This window comes from Cyrtonyx montezumae, unplaced genomic scaffold (assembly GCF_038088225.1).
Source record: "Cyrtonyx montezumae isolate F1298 unplaced genomic scaffold, pur_monq_1.0 scaffold_3, whole genome shotgun sequence".
NCBI classification, from domain to species: domain Eukaryota; kingdom Metazoa; phylum Chordata; class Aves; order Galliformes; family Odontophoridae; genus Cyrtonyx; species Cyrtonyx montezumae.
In genome coordinates, this window is record NW_027072034.1 from 46,129,181 (window position 1) to 46,149,464 (window position 20,284).

A 20,284-nucleotide genomic window follows, 5' to 3' on the forward strand; every position below is an offset into this window, starting at 1 on the left:
GGAACAGCAGCACGCAATTAAATCCAAAGTTCAGCTCAGGTATCCTCTGTCCTCAGGCACAGTGACTCCCTGTAAACCCACATCCTCAGTGCTGCTCCTTTCCCTTGGCTAAGCTGCCCTTCCTTGTATCCCAGTGATCCTGAGGTCCTGGCTTGTCCTTGGACCCGAGTAATTGTGAGGGCCTTTGCTAGCTATTGTTGGACTCCTGTTGCACCAACACCTGATAGGCCCCTGTCACCTGTCCTGGGAGCTGTGAGATGGGGCTGTGTGTGCAGTCCCTGCAGCCACCAACAGCTCCTGGATTGCCCTGCCTTGCAAGGCTGCCCACTCCTGCTGCTCCTTGACAAAGACAGGCTTTGGAAGATAAAGAAAGACGAGTCAGTGTTTCCAGATCCTGTAATGAACAGCAATGAGAGAAGTTGGCAACACTGCTTGGTGTTAGTCTGTCTTTAGTTTTCTCTATGGGATACAGATGGATTCCCAAGCCTTCCTAAAGGCACAGATTTCAAAGTCCCTACCCATATACATACATATAGGTCTCACATGTGTGCCTCACCATCATACCATTTCATTAAAGTATAACATATAAACAGGAAGCAAACTGACTTTTTTATCCTTCTGCAGAGCATAAAGAATGCTTCTTGCCAATCAGACAGGTTCTCAAAGTCCTTCTTGTGGTCTTTTACATTCCTGACTTTACCATGTATTTCCTACTCTGCTTTTTACTTAACTTGTTGTGACAGGAAGAGCAAAATAGTCATAATTAAGTCTGACTCATTCTCAGTAGAAGCACAGACATAATTGTTCTCCAATAAAGATATGACAATCAAATTAAAGAAGCTGCTAGGAAGGAATCTAGCCATGACAGCTATAAGTCCTGGACTGCAGAGGAATTAGAGCACCATACAACTTGCTGGTGGATAGATACACTGAGTAAAATACCTTTGAACTTTAAGACCTGCAAGATTTTTTTCTTACAACTCTTTGGCAATAAGAACAAGTATGACTTTACTTGTTTTAAAACAGCTAAAAGGGAGAAGCATTTAAAGCTGACTTACTGCAAGGACTGCAGCAGCAAAGCATGAAGAGCTAAAAGCTGAGAAAGGCCATTAGGAATAAAAATCTCTTTTCCTTCAGAAGCTTTATATCATTCACGCAATGTCAGTAGAAATCATTAAATGAGCACTGTCTTTCTCCCTTGTATTTAAACATATTGCCAACTTAGCATTTTTAACATTCCTGAACACAGGAAGAACTGATACTGGAAGATTTCCTTCTACTAGTATTCAGATTGATGCTACTTTTTGCCAGAAAGGGACAAACTTGATTGTGAAGACAGAAAATAGGATCATTAAGGCAAATGGGCACATGTGTGTACAGGGGTCTAGTTAGATTTTAAAAGTAGTTTTGTGTCTGGATGAATGGAAGGGGATGTAACTAAATGCTACAGGAATACAGGAAGCATACACGATGAAGGTTGATTAATGAAGGAGATTCTTCAAAATCCAAGAAGTGGTAGCATATCAGCTGTCATAAAGCTAGCTCCTCTAAGTCACCAGATTTTACAGGCAGATGCAGAAGCACAGGAAGCCTCTTCTTCCCAACAAGAAGTCTCAGTTTTCTCCTCTCATCCCCATGCTGATGGTTAACAGCTGATAAGGAGCCATTCACATCATGATGCCTAAACACAATGCATAAAATCTCTATCGGGTCTGAGGATCCACTGGTGCTTAAATTATGGTGGGTTTTTTTTTCAATTGAAGAGAGGCAGCAGTAGCCCATACAGCAGAAGAATGTCTTTTAGAATAGCAGAAGAAGAGTTCAGAGCTTACTTTAGCTAAGCACACAAAGTATGCAGAGTACAACACAAGTCAGAGGTCGCATCCAATTTTGACCATAAGCAGCAAGACAGAACAGCATGCTTTCTTCAAAAGCCAGGTACATGACAGGTCATTGGTTACACCATTTAAGCAGGCTAACTTTAAATGAGAGATCAGTAGCTGCATTTTTGTCCCCTCTATCTGTCTATTAATTGACAAAAGCTCTGCTGGAACCATACTGACGACTTTCATGTTCTCAAACTTCCTGAGACTGCTCTGATCAAAACAGCGTTCCTGGGTTCTGATGTTTTCGCTCTTTCATCTGTGATATTTTCTCAAAAGCATTTTATTTTACTCTCAGTTATCCCCTTTTCTAGCCAGGGACAGATTCATTTCTCTTTCAGATTCCTTAAAAGAGCACAAATTCGGAACAGGTCTATTGAATATTGCCATTTCATTTTAGAGTTGCATTATTACCAGTGTTCTCAAAACCTCCAGCTGGCCCATCCTGTAGTTCAGCTGCTGCTGAAGAACTAAGAATAATCCACCATTTTATCACTGTTATCTTTCCAATGCAAAACAAAGATTGAGAAAAAGAAACGTAGTAGGTATCAAATAAAAATTTAAAGCTGGCTTAGCCAGTGACACAGACGCTCCTTCTGTGAGGGGTTCACCACAAAAATACACGTCTTTCCAATAGGCCATTTTTAAAACTTTTTAAGATCTGGGCATTTCTGTTCTAATGTACATGCATATTTAATCACTATTCTGTAATTTGATTGCCCACATGTATTTTGAAGTCAAAGCAATGTCCCAGTGGCTGCAATGGAACATTGCCCGAAGGAACCAAGTTACGGGTTCACTTAGTGCAACTGTCAGCAGAGGACAGTGGTACAAAGCAGGAGCTGGAAACAAACGAGGAGGAGCAGAGCTGCATTCCCATCTCCCCTCCCCCTCCATTTTACTCCTTCTCACAGAAGTGAGATAATGGTTTGGCAAAATAACCTAATGTAGAGTCTTGTCAAAGCTTTCCATTTTTATTCACTGTGGCTTATCTGAAGGCACTTAAAACTAAACTCTACTTCCTTGATTCAGTCAAGTCCCATTGATTTCAAAGGGACTATTTGCCCAAAGACATGTGAAGGACACAGGCTTTATTGCTTTACCAATCCATAAGACAGGACACTTACCTATCCCTCTGAGGGATGCTGCAAGAATAAACTGATTAGTGTATGGATCTTTGAAGGTGAAACAGTCAGGAAAAATAAAACTCACACAAAATTCCAGTATTATCAACTGAGTAAAAGCTCTGTGGAACAGAAGCATTTTATACCATCAGTATCCAACAGTAACAGTTTAATTTAAAAAGTAAATAAATTGTAAAGAACATTCTCTATTTTCCCAGCTCTAACCCACTAACAGCCATCACAGTCAACTAATCTGTATTGCATTCAAAGCAATACTTTCATACTTCTTACTTGTGTGGCACTCCTTGATAACAGACAGATTTTGCTATCATTTCAATTCCTTCCTTGCTTATAAGTATTCCTACTCCTCAACATACATATTTCCTTCTCTCTCCTTCTGAGGTCAGCATTTGCTTACAGATTTTTCTTGGATGTTACATTTTGCACAGATCTCTTTTTTTAATTTCCTCTCTTTCTTTCTCACTGAAATTTGTACTTTCACAAACATCTGTTTATATAGATAGCTAAGATAATACATCTGTTTATATAGAAGCTAAGGTAATACAATATAAAAGAAGGTTCCCATATTTTCATAGATTCATGACCAGCTAGATCATCATCTGTATATTATATTTCAAGTATAGTGATCAGGATGTTTTTTGATTGATGTGAAGAGTGCTATAGCAGAAGTGTCTTTCTGCAGCTAGTAACTAACATGGATTTGAAGTCCACTTGGTATAACACTCATAAGGTCAAGGAGTGCATTCTAATTGGGCCATGTTAAGATTAAATGCTCAATAATCCATTTGTAGCAGTGGTCAGAATCAGACTCTCTTAAGGAGGAGAGGGAGTGGAAAAGGGGATAACTTTCCGCCTGTATAATCACATAGAAACCCATAGCAGGCATCTTAATTCTTCCACACAGCACCTGCTTCTTCCTCTACAAAGCAGAGTCTATATTCCTTATATGTATGAAAACATTTTCCTATAAAAAGATTTTCAGAATTTGCATCTCTAGGGGAAAAAGAAAATGAAAAAGAAAAAACCCTAATTCTTTGCTTAACCTTTTATGGAAATTAATTCTATTAATTAAGACTAGCTATGTGTTTTTCATGGAGCACTAAACATCTGTTTGTTCATTTGACCACATCTTTTTTCCTCCTCTCCCATGAGGATGTCTTGAGAATGAGCTATGCCAACATTTTCAGCAACTGCCCTTTAGCAACTTCATTCTCAGCAGTCACTTTCTCACCAATCATTTTGTTTTAATTTTACATGAAGAAGGAAAGGAATTTCCTACAAAGAAGGAACACTAGCTGGCTTTTGAAGCAGAAGAAATTTATGAGAAAGATCAGAATGGTTGGAATATAGCCAAGTTCAAACAGAAAATATTTGTAAGCAGGCAAAGGAGACCATTTTCAACACAACCCTACAAAGGTAGTTCTTCAGGGATCTATGTATTCTTTGTAGATTAAAAGAAGAGCAGAGCATATTAGATTGCTAATCAGAAAGACATACTTAGGTGTGGCAGGTGAGGCGGATCTTCTGGACATAGCAGCAGGAGAATCAGACCTTCTGAGAGGAGATCCCATACCAGATGATGAACCAGGTGTGGTGGGTCGCTTCTCCTTCTTTATTTTCTCAGTCTAGAAACACAATTCATTTTAGTTTATGTAATTAGGAGCAATACTTCAAAATGGTATATGAACAGATTCATATAACATACTTTCTCAACAATTTTTAAACAGCAGCTCACAAGTGAGGTGCATTTTCTTCCCATAAACATTAAAAATAAGTCAAGTCTTGCATTAATATAGTAAACAAGGAGCAAATAACAAAAGTCATATCTGAGTGTTCCTCTCCAAGAGCTCTTGGTGGAGGGCTGAGAATAGTACTGAGCAGAGTTTTCAAAACAATCCAGACCTTACTGCATGGCCTCTCAGACACAGTCAGTAGCACAAGCAGGCATCTCACATTAATGCTGCTGGGTATAACAGCATGAATCATGCAAACCTTCAGCTCTCAGCTCTGGTCATCTCACTTGCATCCAGTTCAGATGGTACAAACCCTCCTATCTTAGTATGAACTACTGGAAGATACAGGATTTTATAAAACATAAACTCACAGCCCTAACAAAAGTTTTCTAGAACTTATCTTTCATTGCATAGACTGAATGAAGGTGAACGACTTGCCTTTACTTTTCTGGAAACTACAGCAGATCAAAAACATGACTTACATGCAAACAGCATCTAAAATGCCTACAGGGAGAGTTAAGCAATTTGTGTAGAAAATAGGAACTGCCAATAATTTTAGCAAGTTTACAAAATATGTGAAGCTTGCTAGTTAACCATCATGACTGGACTGACTTATACAGAAAAATCCTGTTTGTCACCTCCACTCCCAGAAGTCCACACTTCTCAGTTCCCTCAAAATAAAGGTGTTCCTGTTCTAGATACCACTGGTTAACAATGACTTCCAGCAGAAGGAAGATATCAAAACGTTACAAAGCCCAAGTCTTACTTTCTTACTGTTTCCTATAAAAGAGTCATAAAAATAAAGTGATGCCAAGTGAAAGGTAACAACACAAAGTCCCATCGGTTTATGCAGAAGTAAATTCAAAAATACTCCAAACTGACCTGAGTCACTTCACCTGCAGCTGCCCCTTTCCCAGCATCAGGAGTGGAGGGTGAGGTCGCCTTCTTCCTGTCTGTACTTCGGGTGGGGGAAGGCTTGTAGGGAGATTTTAGAGGACTAGCTGGTGCTACACGAGGACAGATATGGAATACTAAAGAGTTATAGCACAATAGCAAGAGCAAAAGGGAGCACAGACAGAGGAAGCAAGGGAGAGGAGAAAACAGCATACTTTTATGTTAAAATGTTCAAAGATTGTTTCCAAGTTTTCCAATTGTCAAAAAAAGATCACTTTGTGGAACAGATTCATTGTGGTCCCGTATTTGCTAATAATGCCTCAGTTGAAAGTAACATTTTACAGGGTTGTTTCATAGTTGGTTTTTTTTCTATCATCTCTAATACATCGCTTTCTTATCCATACGCTTTTTGAATCACTTGACTATGACTGCAATTCTTTTCCCTTCTGAAAACTCACAGTTCCTTTGCAGATGACAAAAGCAGTAAGCACGTAATTTCAGCTGGATAATAGTTGAACAAATACCAAAAAACCGGAAGGGTGACAGAAGCACAAGGATTGGTTTTGTTTGCTTTTTAAAAAAGCTTAAATGTAGCAAAGGCTTCTAAATACCTCAACTGCTTTTCAAAGTAATACCTTAAATTCTCAAAGAAACCCTCCACTAAATTCTGCTGTAGGTATTTCAGTTATTGTTACTAGTGGTAGATACAGTTTACAGAGCAACACTTTCTGGATTTTCCTTTTTACTTTTGCAATATGAACAGGATTTAAAAAAAATGGATATTTTATTCCTGTTTTTTTTTTCTTTTCATTCATATTGCTGAGATGAAACTTTCACAAACAAAAAACTATCAACAGAACATCCACTTCACTAATAAGCAGTGACACAAATCTTAATCGTGTGATAGTTTGCATTCCTATGTTATTCAAAGTAAGTCAAGAAGGAGACTGGCATTGGAAGAATGTTAATTATACTCAAATTTGAAGGAAAGAAACTTATTTATTATTTTAAGTTGGGGGCAGTACTGTAAAACCTCTTATGATGCATTTTTTGCACACTTTCAAGCTTAACTGGGCCCGTGGCTTCCTCAAATGACTTTCTAGCATCTTGGCAAGTTTGCTGAATGATGAGAAAAATGTTCAGAAACTTGATTGCTGCTTAAGGAATTTCTACTTCAACTGTAAGAAAAACATATTTTACTGAACTCTCATAGTTCAGCTTTATCTGAATGTCTTGACTAAGAGTTACATAAATAACACAATACCTTTGAGAAAAGAGTCATAAAACCAAGGATCCTCATTTCTAAACCTACAGAACGTGCAGGAGCAGAGCAATTTTGACCCAAACACAATCACAAGAGCATGCTAGGTGATTATGAAAAGGGAGGACCCTATTCCTTGTTCAGGACATTACTTCTACTGAAAGAAGTACACATTAAGCAAGAGATCCTCCCTAGTCCTTTTTGCTGACAACTACTGACAAAACAATCAATGCACACTCTAGTTTCACTTTAGGGAAAAGGTGACCTGTAGGCCAAATGGCATCCTTGTTAGACATGCCAGCATGCTACTTTAAAGACCCTGTGATGAAGAGAGAGATAAGGCTGTTAGTTTACAGGCAAGATGACCAGAGAAGGACAAAGAACGTCCCTATTGATTTCTGCAGTATCCATCAAAGATAACACAGAAAGCAACATCTGTAGGTGATCCCAGAAATTCACCTCAACGTTTTCAACAAAATATACTGACCTGGATTTGAGCTGGCTTTTGTTCAGTTGTAGCAGTAGCTGCTCCCTGAACAATAAGTAAACTGGGAATTTTCTCATGGGCAAAGTATTGTATGGCAACATTTCTGCTTCCTGCAGCTACAAGGGAGGTCATTTCAGAGTGGCTCCATAACAATGTCCCTACTCACTGCAACAAAGCACTGCATAAAGGAAAGCATGTTTACTGCCTAATTCATCTTTACAAGGCCTTGCAACAGAAGCACAGATGCAGGACCTGAGCCTCCTGCAATCATGACATACAAAAACACTGGTCATCAAGATGGCAGTCTGACAAAAAATAAAGTTTCCTTCTGTAAGGAGGTGTATAGGTGCTTGTTTTGTTTTTGAATGCTTTCATGTTTCTGCATACACCATGTGCAGGTATAACCTTTTAATGGGGAACAGCTCAATGGCAGGTCCTTGCAGGACCTGTATTTAGTATTAGCAGGACTGGAAATATCAGTTTTGTAGTTGTTAATAAAACCCTCATTTTCCAAGACTGCCAGATACTGAGAAGATCGGCAATTATCATCTCTAATTTTTAGCTTCTTGAAGAGGAATAACTTCTGGAACAGATATCTTCCCAAATCAGCACATCTATTATTTTCCTTTAAGTAAATATAACTCTGTTTGTACTTTGTATGTATAGATACACATACAAAACACACACACACACACAAACAGTTGAAGACAGAACATGATTTAACAGTAAAGAACTGTAACCCCATAAAAATAGTTAAGGCTCAAACGGTACACTGGGAATTTTGTTCTACATTCGACTTGGGTATAAAAGGAGATAACATTAATGTGTCAGTGAAATCCTTGTGTTTTGCTCTGAGAGGTGTCACACACTGCTCTAAAAAACTGTTTCAAAATGAATATGTGCAGTTTTCAGCATATCACTGAAACCAGTGTAATTTATTCAATCTTTTTTTTTTCTTTTTCTAATTTTAAATCTGCACAACCACTATGTTTTTATGTTTTTCTTATTAGGAGACATTCAGAACAAGAAAGACAAGATGATGAGCTTTCTCAATACACTGCTATCAAGAACAGTCTATTTTGTGCTACCAAACAAATAACCACTTGGTTCACAGTATTCCATTTCTTTAAGCAGCTACTCAAGCACAATCAAAAACATACCTTAATGGTTTCAAAGTGAGTAGTTCACATTTTTACCTGGATTATTGTACTGCTCAGAAAGCATTAAGGTACTTCTGCTTCTGGCTAAAGACGACTGTGTGGGAGTCAGCAGTCGAGAAACAATAAAGTTTTCCATTGGACTAAGATGCATGCGGTGAGCTGAAGGATGGGAGCAAATAAAAATATAATTTAAAATGCAACATAAAACTTTACGTTAAAAATAACAGAAACAAAACAATGGAATGATTAAATTAAATGAAAGAGTCTTAAGCTGTCTGAGTTCTAAGTATTTTAAGAAAATTCTCACTCCCTTTGAAAAATGGTTTCTGGTTCCTTCATCACTTTGAATTAGTTTTCAACCTGTACAATAAACGTAGCAAGGTTAAGCCTACGCTGCATTTTGTTCTTACAAAGTAGAATATTTCATTCTGCAAAATGGTGGCTTTCATGACTCAGCACGAGAAATGTTTGTTTTTTTTTACCTTGACAGAAAAGGTGAAACATTTGGTCTAACAGTGCAGCTACTCACTAGCATGCAAATCATGTTGGAACACATTTAAAATGTGCAGTCTCACTGCGTTATATAAATCTTATACAATATGCCTGCATTCCTTTCTACTCCACGGAAAAAAAGCATCAATAATATATCTATAGATGTTTTTATTATATGCAAATAAAGCCACCTATTGCAATAATCTCAAAGCTATTGATGAATTTTCAGTGAGAAGCTCAGAAATGAAATCAATTTTACTTTCTCTTTTCAGTTTCGAAATAAGCCTTTACTGTCATTTCCTTTTTTTTTTCCTCAGTTAAAAAGAAGATGGTGTGAAAAAATAAAACAAATGAAAGAGATGCAAGAGTTTACAGCAGGAGAAATCCCCCAGCTCTCAGTAATGTTCAGTAACCACTAATCCTGCAAGACAACCATCTTTTGCTGAGCTTCTCATGCATCAGAGTTTCAAATCAAATTAAAGGGCTCAGGAACTCTGGTCACCAGACAGGACTCCCAAGAGGCTCACGGATGTATTGCTGCCAATGGTGCAGTCCATACCTACTGTCCAGCCACGTCTAATTTGGCAGGTTCCGTTACATGGCTGGAAAATCACAAGCTGTACTATTATGGGAAATGCTGCAGTCACAGCAAGCACAACCCTGTTTGCTACAGTTAAAAAAAAAAACCAACCCACAGTGTTTGTCTCTAACCTAGGATCTCCAGCGAGGCAGCGCAGCCTTGGGACAGACTACTCAACTATTTGATTGTATTTCGGATTAATAATTCAACATACAATCCCCTAAATGTTTGATGTCTTTTGAATAATAGACATAAGAGAGTTGCACAGATAGTTGCAGGGAAGAATTGCTTTAAGCAGGAGGGTTTATGCTGGCAGGAGAGCAGCATGTTCACTTGCCTCTGTCGGGGGAATGTGTTATTGCCGCTGTGGAGGAGGAGAGGCGCTTACTGATTGGCGATTCCATTTGCTTTGGCAGGTTCATTGTAGAAGCTGAAAGTTTGTCACATGCTGCAGAGAGACGCATTGAAGATATTTGCATTCGAATCACAGTGTTGATAATCAACTCCCAAAATTAACCTTGCATTTGTACTCATGGCCCTGCTGCTGATCACAGCACTGAAAGAGTAAGGCCTGAGGTACGTGTGTTCTGACTGCCAGAGGACCAGCATTTTGGGACAGACTTTGGAATGTGACTTTTCTGCTTGTGAATTTAACATTTCAGTTATACAACAGCCTATGCGTTACGGTGCCATAGGCAAATAACTGCGTATCAACGTCTGCTGAATGAAGCCATTCCAACAGAGGATAATGCCAGCACAAGCAGAAAGTTACCTAGAAACCCAAACTGCGCACATGAGGGCTCTGATCCTCACCTTCCCTCCTCCACCCGCTGTCTACTTTCAGTCTGGTAAAGCTGGGTTAGACTTCAGGTATTACTCTAATATAGAAATGAAAAAGTCAACATTTGTGCATTCACACAATGAGATCTCATTCACTCTGTTGGTGACTGGTTAGACTTTCGTATTCGAGAAGAAGAAAAAAAATGGAAAAAACCCAGCTCTTTGGTACCATCCCTGTTGGTTGTTTTTTTCCTGTTATTTTGTCTGAAATACTGTTTGACAGCCTGTTTGAGCACAATACCCATTTCCTACCTCACCATTTATCCAACAGAATGACAGAAAAATGTTATTCAACAGTTACCATTGTGCAGTGCCCGATGATGATCACTGTGAAATGCTCAGAAATACAGAAAAGCAGAGGCTTTATCTTTTGAATTTGAATTCTGTTCTTTCAGACAAAAATACTTTCAGCTAAAGGCATATGTGCAGCTCCAGACCTACAGCCCCCAAGCTACTGCATTTACTATGACACCCACAAAAGCCTCACCTCAGTGGAGTCCACAGGACTTACCTCCACCTACAACTGCATTGTACACAATACCATTCTCTACATTCCCGTTTTTAAAGTACAGGTACAATCCCACTGTGCTACATCAGCTGCAAACTCAAATCTCTCTAAAACTTTTGTGCTAATTGTTGCTTGTGCACAACCTATTTGCACAGAAAAAGTAATTCTGTAAGAGCATGGGCCCAAGAACCAAAAAGGGAACATTCTGAAGGAGGAACAGCCAAGCCCAGCTTCTCCTGGGAGAGGAGGATCCTACTTCTTAAAGCACAGGCTGCATTATGTTTTTAAAATGCCAAGTACCAAATATCATTTGATATTGAAACTAGAAATCCTACATGCAATTCATCCTTAACCCTGTAATACTCATCTACTTCTCACAGTCCTTTTAGGAGAATAAAAAAAAATAACTAAACAATGACAAAACAAATAACACAAAAGAAAACAAAATATGATTGCCTATTCAAAGTCCACTATTTGAGTTTGTTACTGAGACCAGTTTTGCCAAAATCCACTACAAGAGGCTGAAAACACAGCACAGCTGCTTATACCAAGCTTGCTCGTTTTCAAAACACTGCAGAAAAAGGCCCTTGATATGAAAAAAGGGGCTGTTCTGATGAAACACCATCTCCTTAACATATTTTCCTCACAGTGATTTTTTTTTAAACAGAGCCTGTAGATGTATATTTCAACTATAATATATTTATACACACACAAACACAGAGTGCCCACAGAATTAACAAAAAATGAGAATCCGAGTTGTAGCAGTCTACAGTTAGTGGGAAAATCATGAGATGCCTCTACTGTGGAATGTGAGGCATGCACTGCTCCACCATGGCAAAATTAAAAGCAACTTAAAGACACTTGGTCCGCATCAACTAAGGGTAAAGCTGTAGAGTATCAGACTGAAATAATAAGAAAACAGTGGTTAGGAAGGACAAGATCGGTGATGATGAACTACAGTGATTAGAACAGTTATTAACGAGACATGATGGTACTGTGATTCTCTGAAATACCATTGAAGGGATCAGCAGGAGCAGTAGAGGTCACGGGGTCTGGAGGAAGGGTGTTGGCAGCTAAACCTAGAACAGGGGGTGGGGTATTTTCTGATTCACCTACACAGCAGAGAGATCAGAGCAAAAAGAGGTGAAAGAATTACTGAATAAGTTGGGGGAGGTGGAATCAAGCACAAACTGCATCACAAAGACAATCTGGTTTCTTTCTCAACTCATGAAAGACTCCTTTCTTTTTAATCATATGTATTTAATTTCCTGTGAAACAGTTTGCCATTTTAGAGTTAAATATATTTACATACTGTTTAAAAAAGAGTAACTCTGGTATTTTGTTATCACCCAACCATGGATATATTTTCCTATGACTACAATCTCTTCAAACTTGGCCAATTTAAATAAATCCCATGATTTAAAACAGAAAACATGCATACTTTTGAAATATAAAAGCAGTATATGACAGATTATGAAATAAAAATTATCTGTTCTGAAGCCAAATCAAATAGCACAACAGCAAAAAAAATACGTGGGAGAGAAAAAAAAAAACCCTCAAAACTATTTTAAACTGCAGATGCTGCATAGCCATGCAGAAATTCCTATCAGGTTTTTAGAAGTACCAAACAATAACAGATCATCTTTTCAAGGTTTGGCCAGCACTTAGCCCTTTGGTGAGTATTATATTTGCTAACCATGTGCGTGGGAGGACAATGCGGGGGAAGAAAGTAAGGGAGAAAGAGCACAAATTTTGACTTTAGCATCTGTCATCCTCAAAGCGGATTTAGATTAAAACGATCTGCATTCCTGAAGTTAGGAGTGACCTTTCTTCCCAGAAAGTGTTAGAGAGAGGAAGCCTGGCAAGCAATTACAAAGCATCTCCTCACGCCCCAAGGCGGCAGCCCCTGCAGCACCACACTAACTACAGAATGCATCATCCTCACTATCTCCACAGCCTCACGCGTTTTGCACTTCAGGATCTGCAATGCAGGCAGCCTCTTTCACTCACCATCTCTCCCTCCTGAGCCTGCAGCCAGTGCTCCTCCCCACGACCATCGCTTCTGCTTCTGTTCCAGCTGCTGGCTGCGTTCAAGGGACCGACGCATCATGGCTTCTAAACGTTCCTGGTTATAACAGTACAAAATCAGTGAAACCAAACTAAACCAGTTCTTTCAGAGCTTTTTTAAATTTTTTTTTAAATTTTTTAACCCTCTATAAGCTAAAAAATAAGCTGTTCCCCTGTTGCTCCACTTAAAATGTTTACAGGAGCTGGTTCCCAAAAGAAGAAGAAGGACTAAATAAAGAATGCATCAGTATGTTACCTACCTCCAGATCTGTGTATCCTTTGTCTGCAAGCCACTGAGGTCACTACAGAGGCCTAAGTAAATAACACAGGTTGCATCACTGCCTAGCATCTGCTCCTGCTGGTGAGGCTGCTGCTGCTGCGCTCTGGACTTAATTTGTATAAGAATAATGCTCGACAAGCATTAACTCCTTCTTGTCTATGCAGACCTCAGGATTTCTTCCATCCCTGAGTACAGCTAAATTGCTGCAATGCCAGTGGCTCCTCCTAGCCACGCAGATAAATGATCACTCCAAACCCAAAGTAGGTTAGTTTGCAGGATGGCTTAGTTAATTATTTATTTTTGAGGAAACTCCCTCCTTTCTTACACTGCCTTCTTTATAGCCTAAGCATCTAAGAGCTTTTGTTTTTTTTTTCCCCTTCTCCTCTTCTTGCGCATTTTTCTTAGTACATGCTGTGATCACCCTGTACTGAGCTATCTTTTTTTCCTCCACCCTCATGCTCTTCGCCATGGCTTGATGTGATAGAATTTTCTGATGGGGAAGAGCAAAACGAAGATTCCTTCTCTCCCCAAATACTACCCTACGTTTAACTCACAGCTAGGTCATACTTCATTTCCACCACCTCCTAAGTCTCACAGATCTCCACTTGGTTTTGTTTCCATCTCCTCCCTCTACCACTTTATCTATGGTTTATTGTTGCAAGGATCTCTGCATGTTTCCACCTGCTCTTTTCAAGCAGCTAAACCCTGGTTCTTCTCCATCCACCATTCCAACACCTAACACCTTTCTCCTTTCTTTTACATCTGGCAAACCCTTCATCTACACACTGACAATCCAATCTCAACCATAAGAGATGAGCCCACTCTTGCTGCCTCCAACTGCTGCTCCGCTGGTTTTTAACCCCTTTGATGCTCTTAGTATTCTCAGTCCTATTATTTACTACCTTCCTCCTGTTTAGCACAAAATGCCCACTCTAATCACTTAAAACTCTTGCTCATGTAGGTTTCTTACTCCAGAAACACCGTTTCTGTGATTACATCAGATCCCCTTCCATTGCTACCACTACCTTGCACGATCTCCAAGCTCTTTTTGACAACTCAGCTCAACTGCATTGAAAACCTTTCTGCATCTCCTGGCCAGATTATTCCTTCTCATTGACTCATGACTTTGGTCAAGTTCTTAACATTCCCCTTTCCCTGACATATTTTAGTTCAAAAATTGTCAGTCTTTGTTCAAGCATGTCTCCTACTGTCTCCACACTGATGGGGAGCCTGCAGTCTCTAACAGGGCTTCTTCAGAAGATCAGACCCAAGCATCAGACACCTCCAATTAACTACCATGTTGGGAATCATTAAGCAAGTATCTACAAAATCTGTGTTACCTTCCTGTAATTCTGTCTATAGCCACTGGCTTTCATTAACAGCAGTTATCCAGAAGCTGATGTTCCGAGATCACTTTAGTTTTGTCACCCTTCTCTATCTTTAGCTCACAGGTACACTGGGCAAAGACTGCTGAAATCATGCAGCTGCTTCTCCCTCCCCCATTTTTTCATTCCTTCTGTGTCATCTGTGTCCAGGCAGGCATACCATGTAAATGCATTATCTGCCTTTTATTGTCCTTTTATTCCCCACTTAAGTGGACATACAAAGCATCACAAAGCTAAAGCACTGACTTTTCTGTAACACCACGGGAAAGAATGCCATATTTTGAATATCCCATTGCTTCTTGTCTGTAATTTGGATGCAGAAAGGTAACCTTGGAAGTAATTCTCCAGTCTTTGCATTCCTGTAGTTTGTTCTGATCTTTCCTTCCTACTATTAGGTGATTAAATTTTCACATTTAAAATCTGTGTGTGCTGGCTTGGTATTTCAAGTTCACATATTCCACTTTTACCCTCACACTTTTCAACACTAATTTCATTCTATTTCAGTCCCTTTTCTGTACTTAGCTTTTCAAGCTTGTTATTTCAGCACCAGCTCTCTGCAGTTAGCTTCTTTTCATTACTTTTATCTACTAGACATTTTACTCCAATTTATGTTTCTACCCACACTCAACATAAAATGACCCTCCCAATTCTTTTCCATTAAAACACAATCTTACAAAATCATCTTTTCCCCCTGTAACCTAATTAACATTCTCATGCATTAATTAAAAAAAATATAGTATGACAGCAGACATGTTTCATCTGCGTGATTAATGATTTTCTTTAACACTGCTCAGAGAAAGTACCAACAATATTCTTCTGTTTGCAAACCACAAAATACAATCACAGCACCTACTATAAAAATATAGTTCTTATAAATAAGAGTTCAAAAATAGAATGCATGATGAAATAGCTTAAAGAAAGACAATTTTTCATACATATATGAAAGCTCACATCACTCGCATTCTGAGGTTGAAATCTTCAATTACACAATGTGGAGAGGATCATTTATTTTCATTTGCAAAGAGCCTTTCATTACGGCACTATAGAACATAATGATTAAGCTTAATGAAACTCTGCAGATATAGGCTAGATAAAGAACAATATGAAAACCCTTTGCACAAAGGAAGGACTTATTAAAAAGCATTTTAAATGAGCACAAAACTGAATTTTAGAACTAGAAAGCCAAAGACAATAACAAGGATGCACAGAGGCACAGCATAAACAATAGATATACCAATAATTTTCAATTATGACAAACACTAAACAGCAAGACAAACCATTTCTTCATTAGCAAACACTGCACAGAAACCCTCCTATGTCATAGGCACATTACCTCGTTAAAGACATATCCAAACTATCTGACCCTCATTTAGGAACTCTAATGCCATAGACAGAAAAATCTCTGCACTGGAGATGCAATTAACTTCCTCAAAAAAAAAAAATTGTGTATATATATATATATATATATATATACACACACACACATATATATACATACATACATATACAATATATACACATATATATACATACATATATATATACAATTTTATATACATATATACACATATATACACATATATATACACATATACACATATACATATATACACAATTTTTTTTTATATATATATGGACAAGCTTTGCACATAGGTTGAACTAAGAACAAGTAACACCATAAAAAGAGAGACATCTACTGCTAGTGCCTACAGTAAACTTGTTACTTTCCAAAAGCCATAGTTACTCATGCATGTTCATGACTCAGACTAAACAACAGAACAAATTTTGACTGCCTGAGTTTTAAAAGTAAAAGCAAAAACTAACTGTAAGTATACAAATAATTGAACAGAAGTACTCCTCTTTTGTCTGTGTAAGATATGAAAAGATACGGAAAAATATCTAAGGAAAACAAACAGGACAAAAGAGGACTCTGTTACTGTACCTGGAGAGCTGGGGCAGCAGTTATGGCAGAAAGGAAGCAGAGTGCAAAAGGGAGGATGCTCGTTATTAGGAAAAGGACTCAATTCTTCTCCATGCGTCCACTGCACAGCAATCAGTAGACTGCTTTTACATAGCAATTCCAACCAGTTGTCAGCAACATTTCTGTACTACTTGCATAACTGAACTTCACTCACTACATAAATGACTACAAAATGCTTGAAAGATATTAATTCCATATATTACAGTTTGAAAATTAAACAACTGATGCTACGCTGTTCTAAGATTTTTATATCTTGTGTTTAAGTGCATTTTTTTTCCCTCAAATGCAACAAATAACGTATGCACACCACAACAAAAATCTAACTAAGAAGCATCTCCCCAGCACTATGAGACGTTCTTATCAATTTAACATTGAGCTTGCATGCTGGAACAGATTAGATTTGTCTACCTTTTTATACTAGTATCAGTTTGGATAAATTTTAGTGTATTAGTAGGATCAGTATTAATTTTACCAATTTCCTGTTTAACAAAATCATATGGCTTTATTAAAAACAAATCTTCGATTAGATGGATGTCATAACTCTTATTTGCACTTCTACCCATGAAATGGCCCATACAAACAATGCTCAAATTACATCATGGAATATACAAGAAAGAGAAGAACGTTGCTACTAAACAGACTTCCTAATATCGAGTGCATAGTGCAATGTATTTCCAAAGCACATGAGAGTTTTAAGATGGGAAAAGGGGAAAAAAATAATAATAATTTAAGCAAATGAGGACCAGCTTTTCCTTTATCTAGTTGCAACTCTATTGGCTGCTTGCTACTAAAAGGAAATTCATTAATGCCTTCTGCTGCTGAACACCACCATACCTCCTTCCTCAAGGCTCAGGGACTGGTAATCCTAAAGGAGGGGGCAGCTTTAACAATAATATGGAGGGAGGGGTGCTGTTACTGAAGACTTCCCCTGATACAAAAGGTGTGGTCAATGTAGACAGTGCAAGTATGGTTTTCTGATGCATTTGTTCAGTTTCTGCCCAAGGATTCAGAAGCACTTCAGTCACACTCCACTAGAAGCTCCAGCCACCCTGGAGAACAACTCTGCCAGAATACCTCCGCTCCCATTAATACAGACTTGAAAATTACTACCTCCTCCCTGGCAGGGGAAGCAGAAAAAGCAAGCAAAATAAATTTTGGTTGCTTCCTCTTTGAGAAGTCCTTCTCATGCAAAATAGCCAAGGAGAGAAATCTGTAACGTAGGAAGCAAACAAATCCCCATGGTTTAATAGCCATTTACCTTTCAAATTCTTACAGACACAACAACGTTTTTTAGAGTGAGATTTATACAAACTGTTCCTGTCAAAATTCTGCACTGCCATCTGTTGTGTTAAAAAGCAAGAGAAAAAAAAGACCTAAGGAAGATATAAAAACCAACCAATAAGGCAGACTTACAGCACAGAAGAAAACCTACGTGGCATTTCAGACACTTTATATGCAGGAAAAAAAAAAATCAGTGCTCCAGTCCCCACCTAGTGTATACCAGTCTTAAAGAGAGGAACCTTGAGCGCACGCTGTAGTGTACCAGCTCACTGGCCAGGGTGCATCATCCACAGGGGTGGGAAATATGTGCTCAAGGCTATTCCAGTAAAGACAACCTCAAATGTCCAGAATGACTCATGAGCAGTGAGTAACTTGAAATGCCCTTAGGGCCTCAGCTTCATCACCATCCTTACTCTTCCTTCCCACATTTATCTCCGGGCAAACACAGAAAAGGCCATTACAGGAGATGGGGCACCTCAATGATGAGATCTCTGGTTCTGACCTGGAACAGCCTCACTCATCTCTGACAACCCCCACCCCAATTACTCCAGCACAAATCATGCAGGCAAGCAAAGCAGGTAAATTGTTCACTTTGCCTAAAGCTCTCCCCTACCCTGCCTGCCTCCAGTGCAACTTCTATGGATGTGGATTTTGAAGTGTTTGTATTTGCCACTAGAAGATCAATTTTGCTTAGCTGCAAAAGGTTATCACAGCTGGAAGTACTGGGGAAGGAGAATATCTGGTCAGTGACGTTACCATGGAAGGTCTAAGCCTTTGTTCCTGTCTTTGTCATTTGTCTTAACACAATCTGAAGCAATCCACGTGACAAAACATTTTAAAAAGAATTCTCAGCAAATATGCAGAAGCTACAAACAGTATGTTACACATGAAAGAGAAATGGCAGGATACGATTTTCTTTTCAGGTTACAGTAAAGCAGTGAAAAAAATCAAACAGGGAAAAAAATAGAAGTATTCTATTCTGATCCCACGTGGAAATGTTTCATCTCTTTTGCAAACACATTTTGATCAACTTGGGAGGTGAAGGAGTTAGTAACTGCAGATTTCTATAGCCTTTTCATATAAAAACTAAAGAAATATCTTCTCTTGGCTTTTTTCTCCTCTCTAAACCACCATCCCCTTTCCCAAAAATCATTAATTCTTTATTAGTTGCGGTAGCAGCACTACATGTCATGCCAGGAGACACACACACACACACACATACTGTGTTCAGAAATCTGCATCAGAAATTTGACTCAGAGGAAAAAAAAAAAAGAACCTTCTATCTCAGTAAACAGAGTAGAAAAAAGATGCAATTAATTTCTGTATAAATTCTGTTCTATGCTACAAGCTTAAATCAAGACCAGGTTCTTCACTGCTTTAAAAATATTTCCTAAATATCACTTCAGTTTCACAGACAATGTAAACAAATCAGTAAGAAAAATCTTGCCAGTTTATGAAAACGCTGATCTGTTAAGAGCTACCTTCTGGGATGCCATTGCTTTATCATGTGAGAGCTGGAGTCCCAGATATGTTAGTATAAATAGATGACTGTTCTGTGAGATCAGATAAAAAACAGGAGACAAAAAAGCTTTGGAACATGTTTTTTGATATACAAGGAGTAGTGGAGTATTTATAGTTGTGGTGATGTGTGGTTCCAGCTCTCAAAGTAATACCCATATGTCCCTGGGCCAATGAAAGAAAGAAGCACCTGCAGTACGCATCAATATTCAGCTATGTTAATGCTAACATGCACAGTTGCCCTGCCATGACTCCCAGTGGCCCTTACCTCCTCCTCTTTAAGCTTTTGCCTCCGCTTTTCTTCAACAGCTGCTCTCTTCTGTTCCTCCCTCTGCCTCTGTTCCTCCAGTCTTCTCCATCGTTCCTCCACTTGCTTTTCATATTGAAGCTTTGCTCTTCTCTCCTTCTCCAGTATCTGCTGCTCCCGAGCAGCTTAGGCAAAGAAAAAGGCGTTTCAGATATATAGAGATAACCTCCTTATAGCTTTAAAGGCAAATTCTTTTTTCAGATCTATCAAATGTTTTAAAGTTAGTTATCTACATATGCTGATGCACAAAAGCCATTGGAACTTCTTAACAACCAAAAGCTGTTGGAATTTCTTTAAAACTATGTTCTTTAAAATTATGACTAACTTCACAGGGCTGCCTTCAAAATAAATTCTTTCTCTCTCTCTATATATATATATATGTAAGCTGTACTTATAAAGTACAGAAGCTTTGGAAATACATAATTCTGTAATTTGATCTCATACTGTTATACCTTCCAGGCAACAACAACAAAAAGAAAAGT

At 38.5% G+C, this 20,284-nt stretch overlaps 3 protein-coding genes across 6 annotated transcripts in view; 1 reads left to right on the top strand and 2 right to left on the bottom strand.

Annotated features, from left to right (window-relative positions):
* Nucleotides 1-20,284, top strand: part of LOC136051374 (uncharacterized) — a 397,884-nt gene that overhangs the window by 77,187 nt on the left and 300,413 nt on the right. The window lies entirely within an intron of this gene.
* The window catches only part of MAP7D2 (MAP7 domain containing 2), a 74,138-nt gene that overhangs the window by 10,569 nt on the left and 43,285 nt on the right, over nt 1-20,284 (bottom strand). For all 4 annotated transcript variants that reach the window (XM_065741433.1, XM_065741434.1, XM_065741431.1 and 1 more), the window contains exons 3-8: nt 19,764-19,927; nt 12,994-13,108; nt 9,973-10,083; nt 8,600-8,722; nt 5,644-5,792; nt 4,526-4,653 (exon numbers count right to left, since the gene is read on the bottom strand). In XM_065741433.1, coding sequence (XP_065597505.1) covers nt 4,526-4,653; nt 5,644-5,792; nt 8,600-8,722; nt 9,973-10,083; nt 12,994-13,108; nt 19,764-19,927 — 790 coding nt within the window. The remainder of the gene's footprint in view (nt 1-4,525; nt 4,654-5,643; nt 5,793-8,599; nt 8,723-9,972; nt 10,084-12,993; nt 13,109-19,763; nt 19,928-20,284) is intronic.
* Nucleotides 82-20,284, bottom strand: part of RPS6KA3 (ribosomal protein S6 kinase A3) — a 162,601-nt gene continuing 142,398 nt past the window's right edge. Inside the window, exon 23 of the mRNA XM_065741442.1 lies at nt 82-94. The gene's annotated coding sequence lies outside the window, so the exon portion shown is untranslated. The remainder of the gene's footprint in view (nt 95-20,284) is intronic.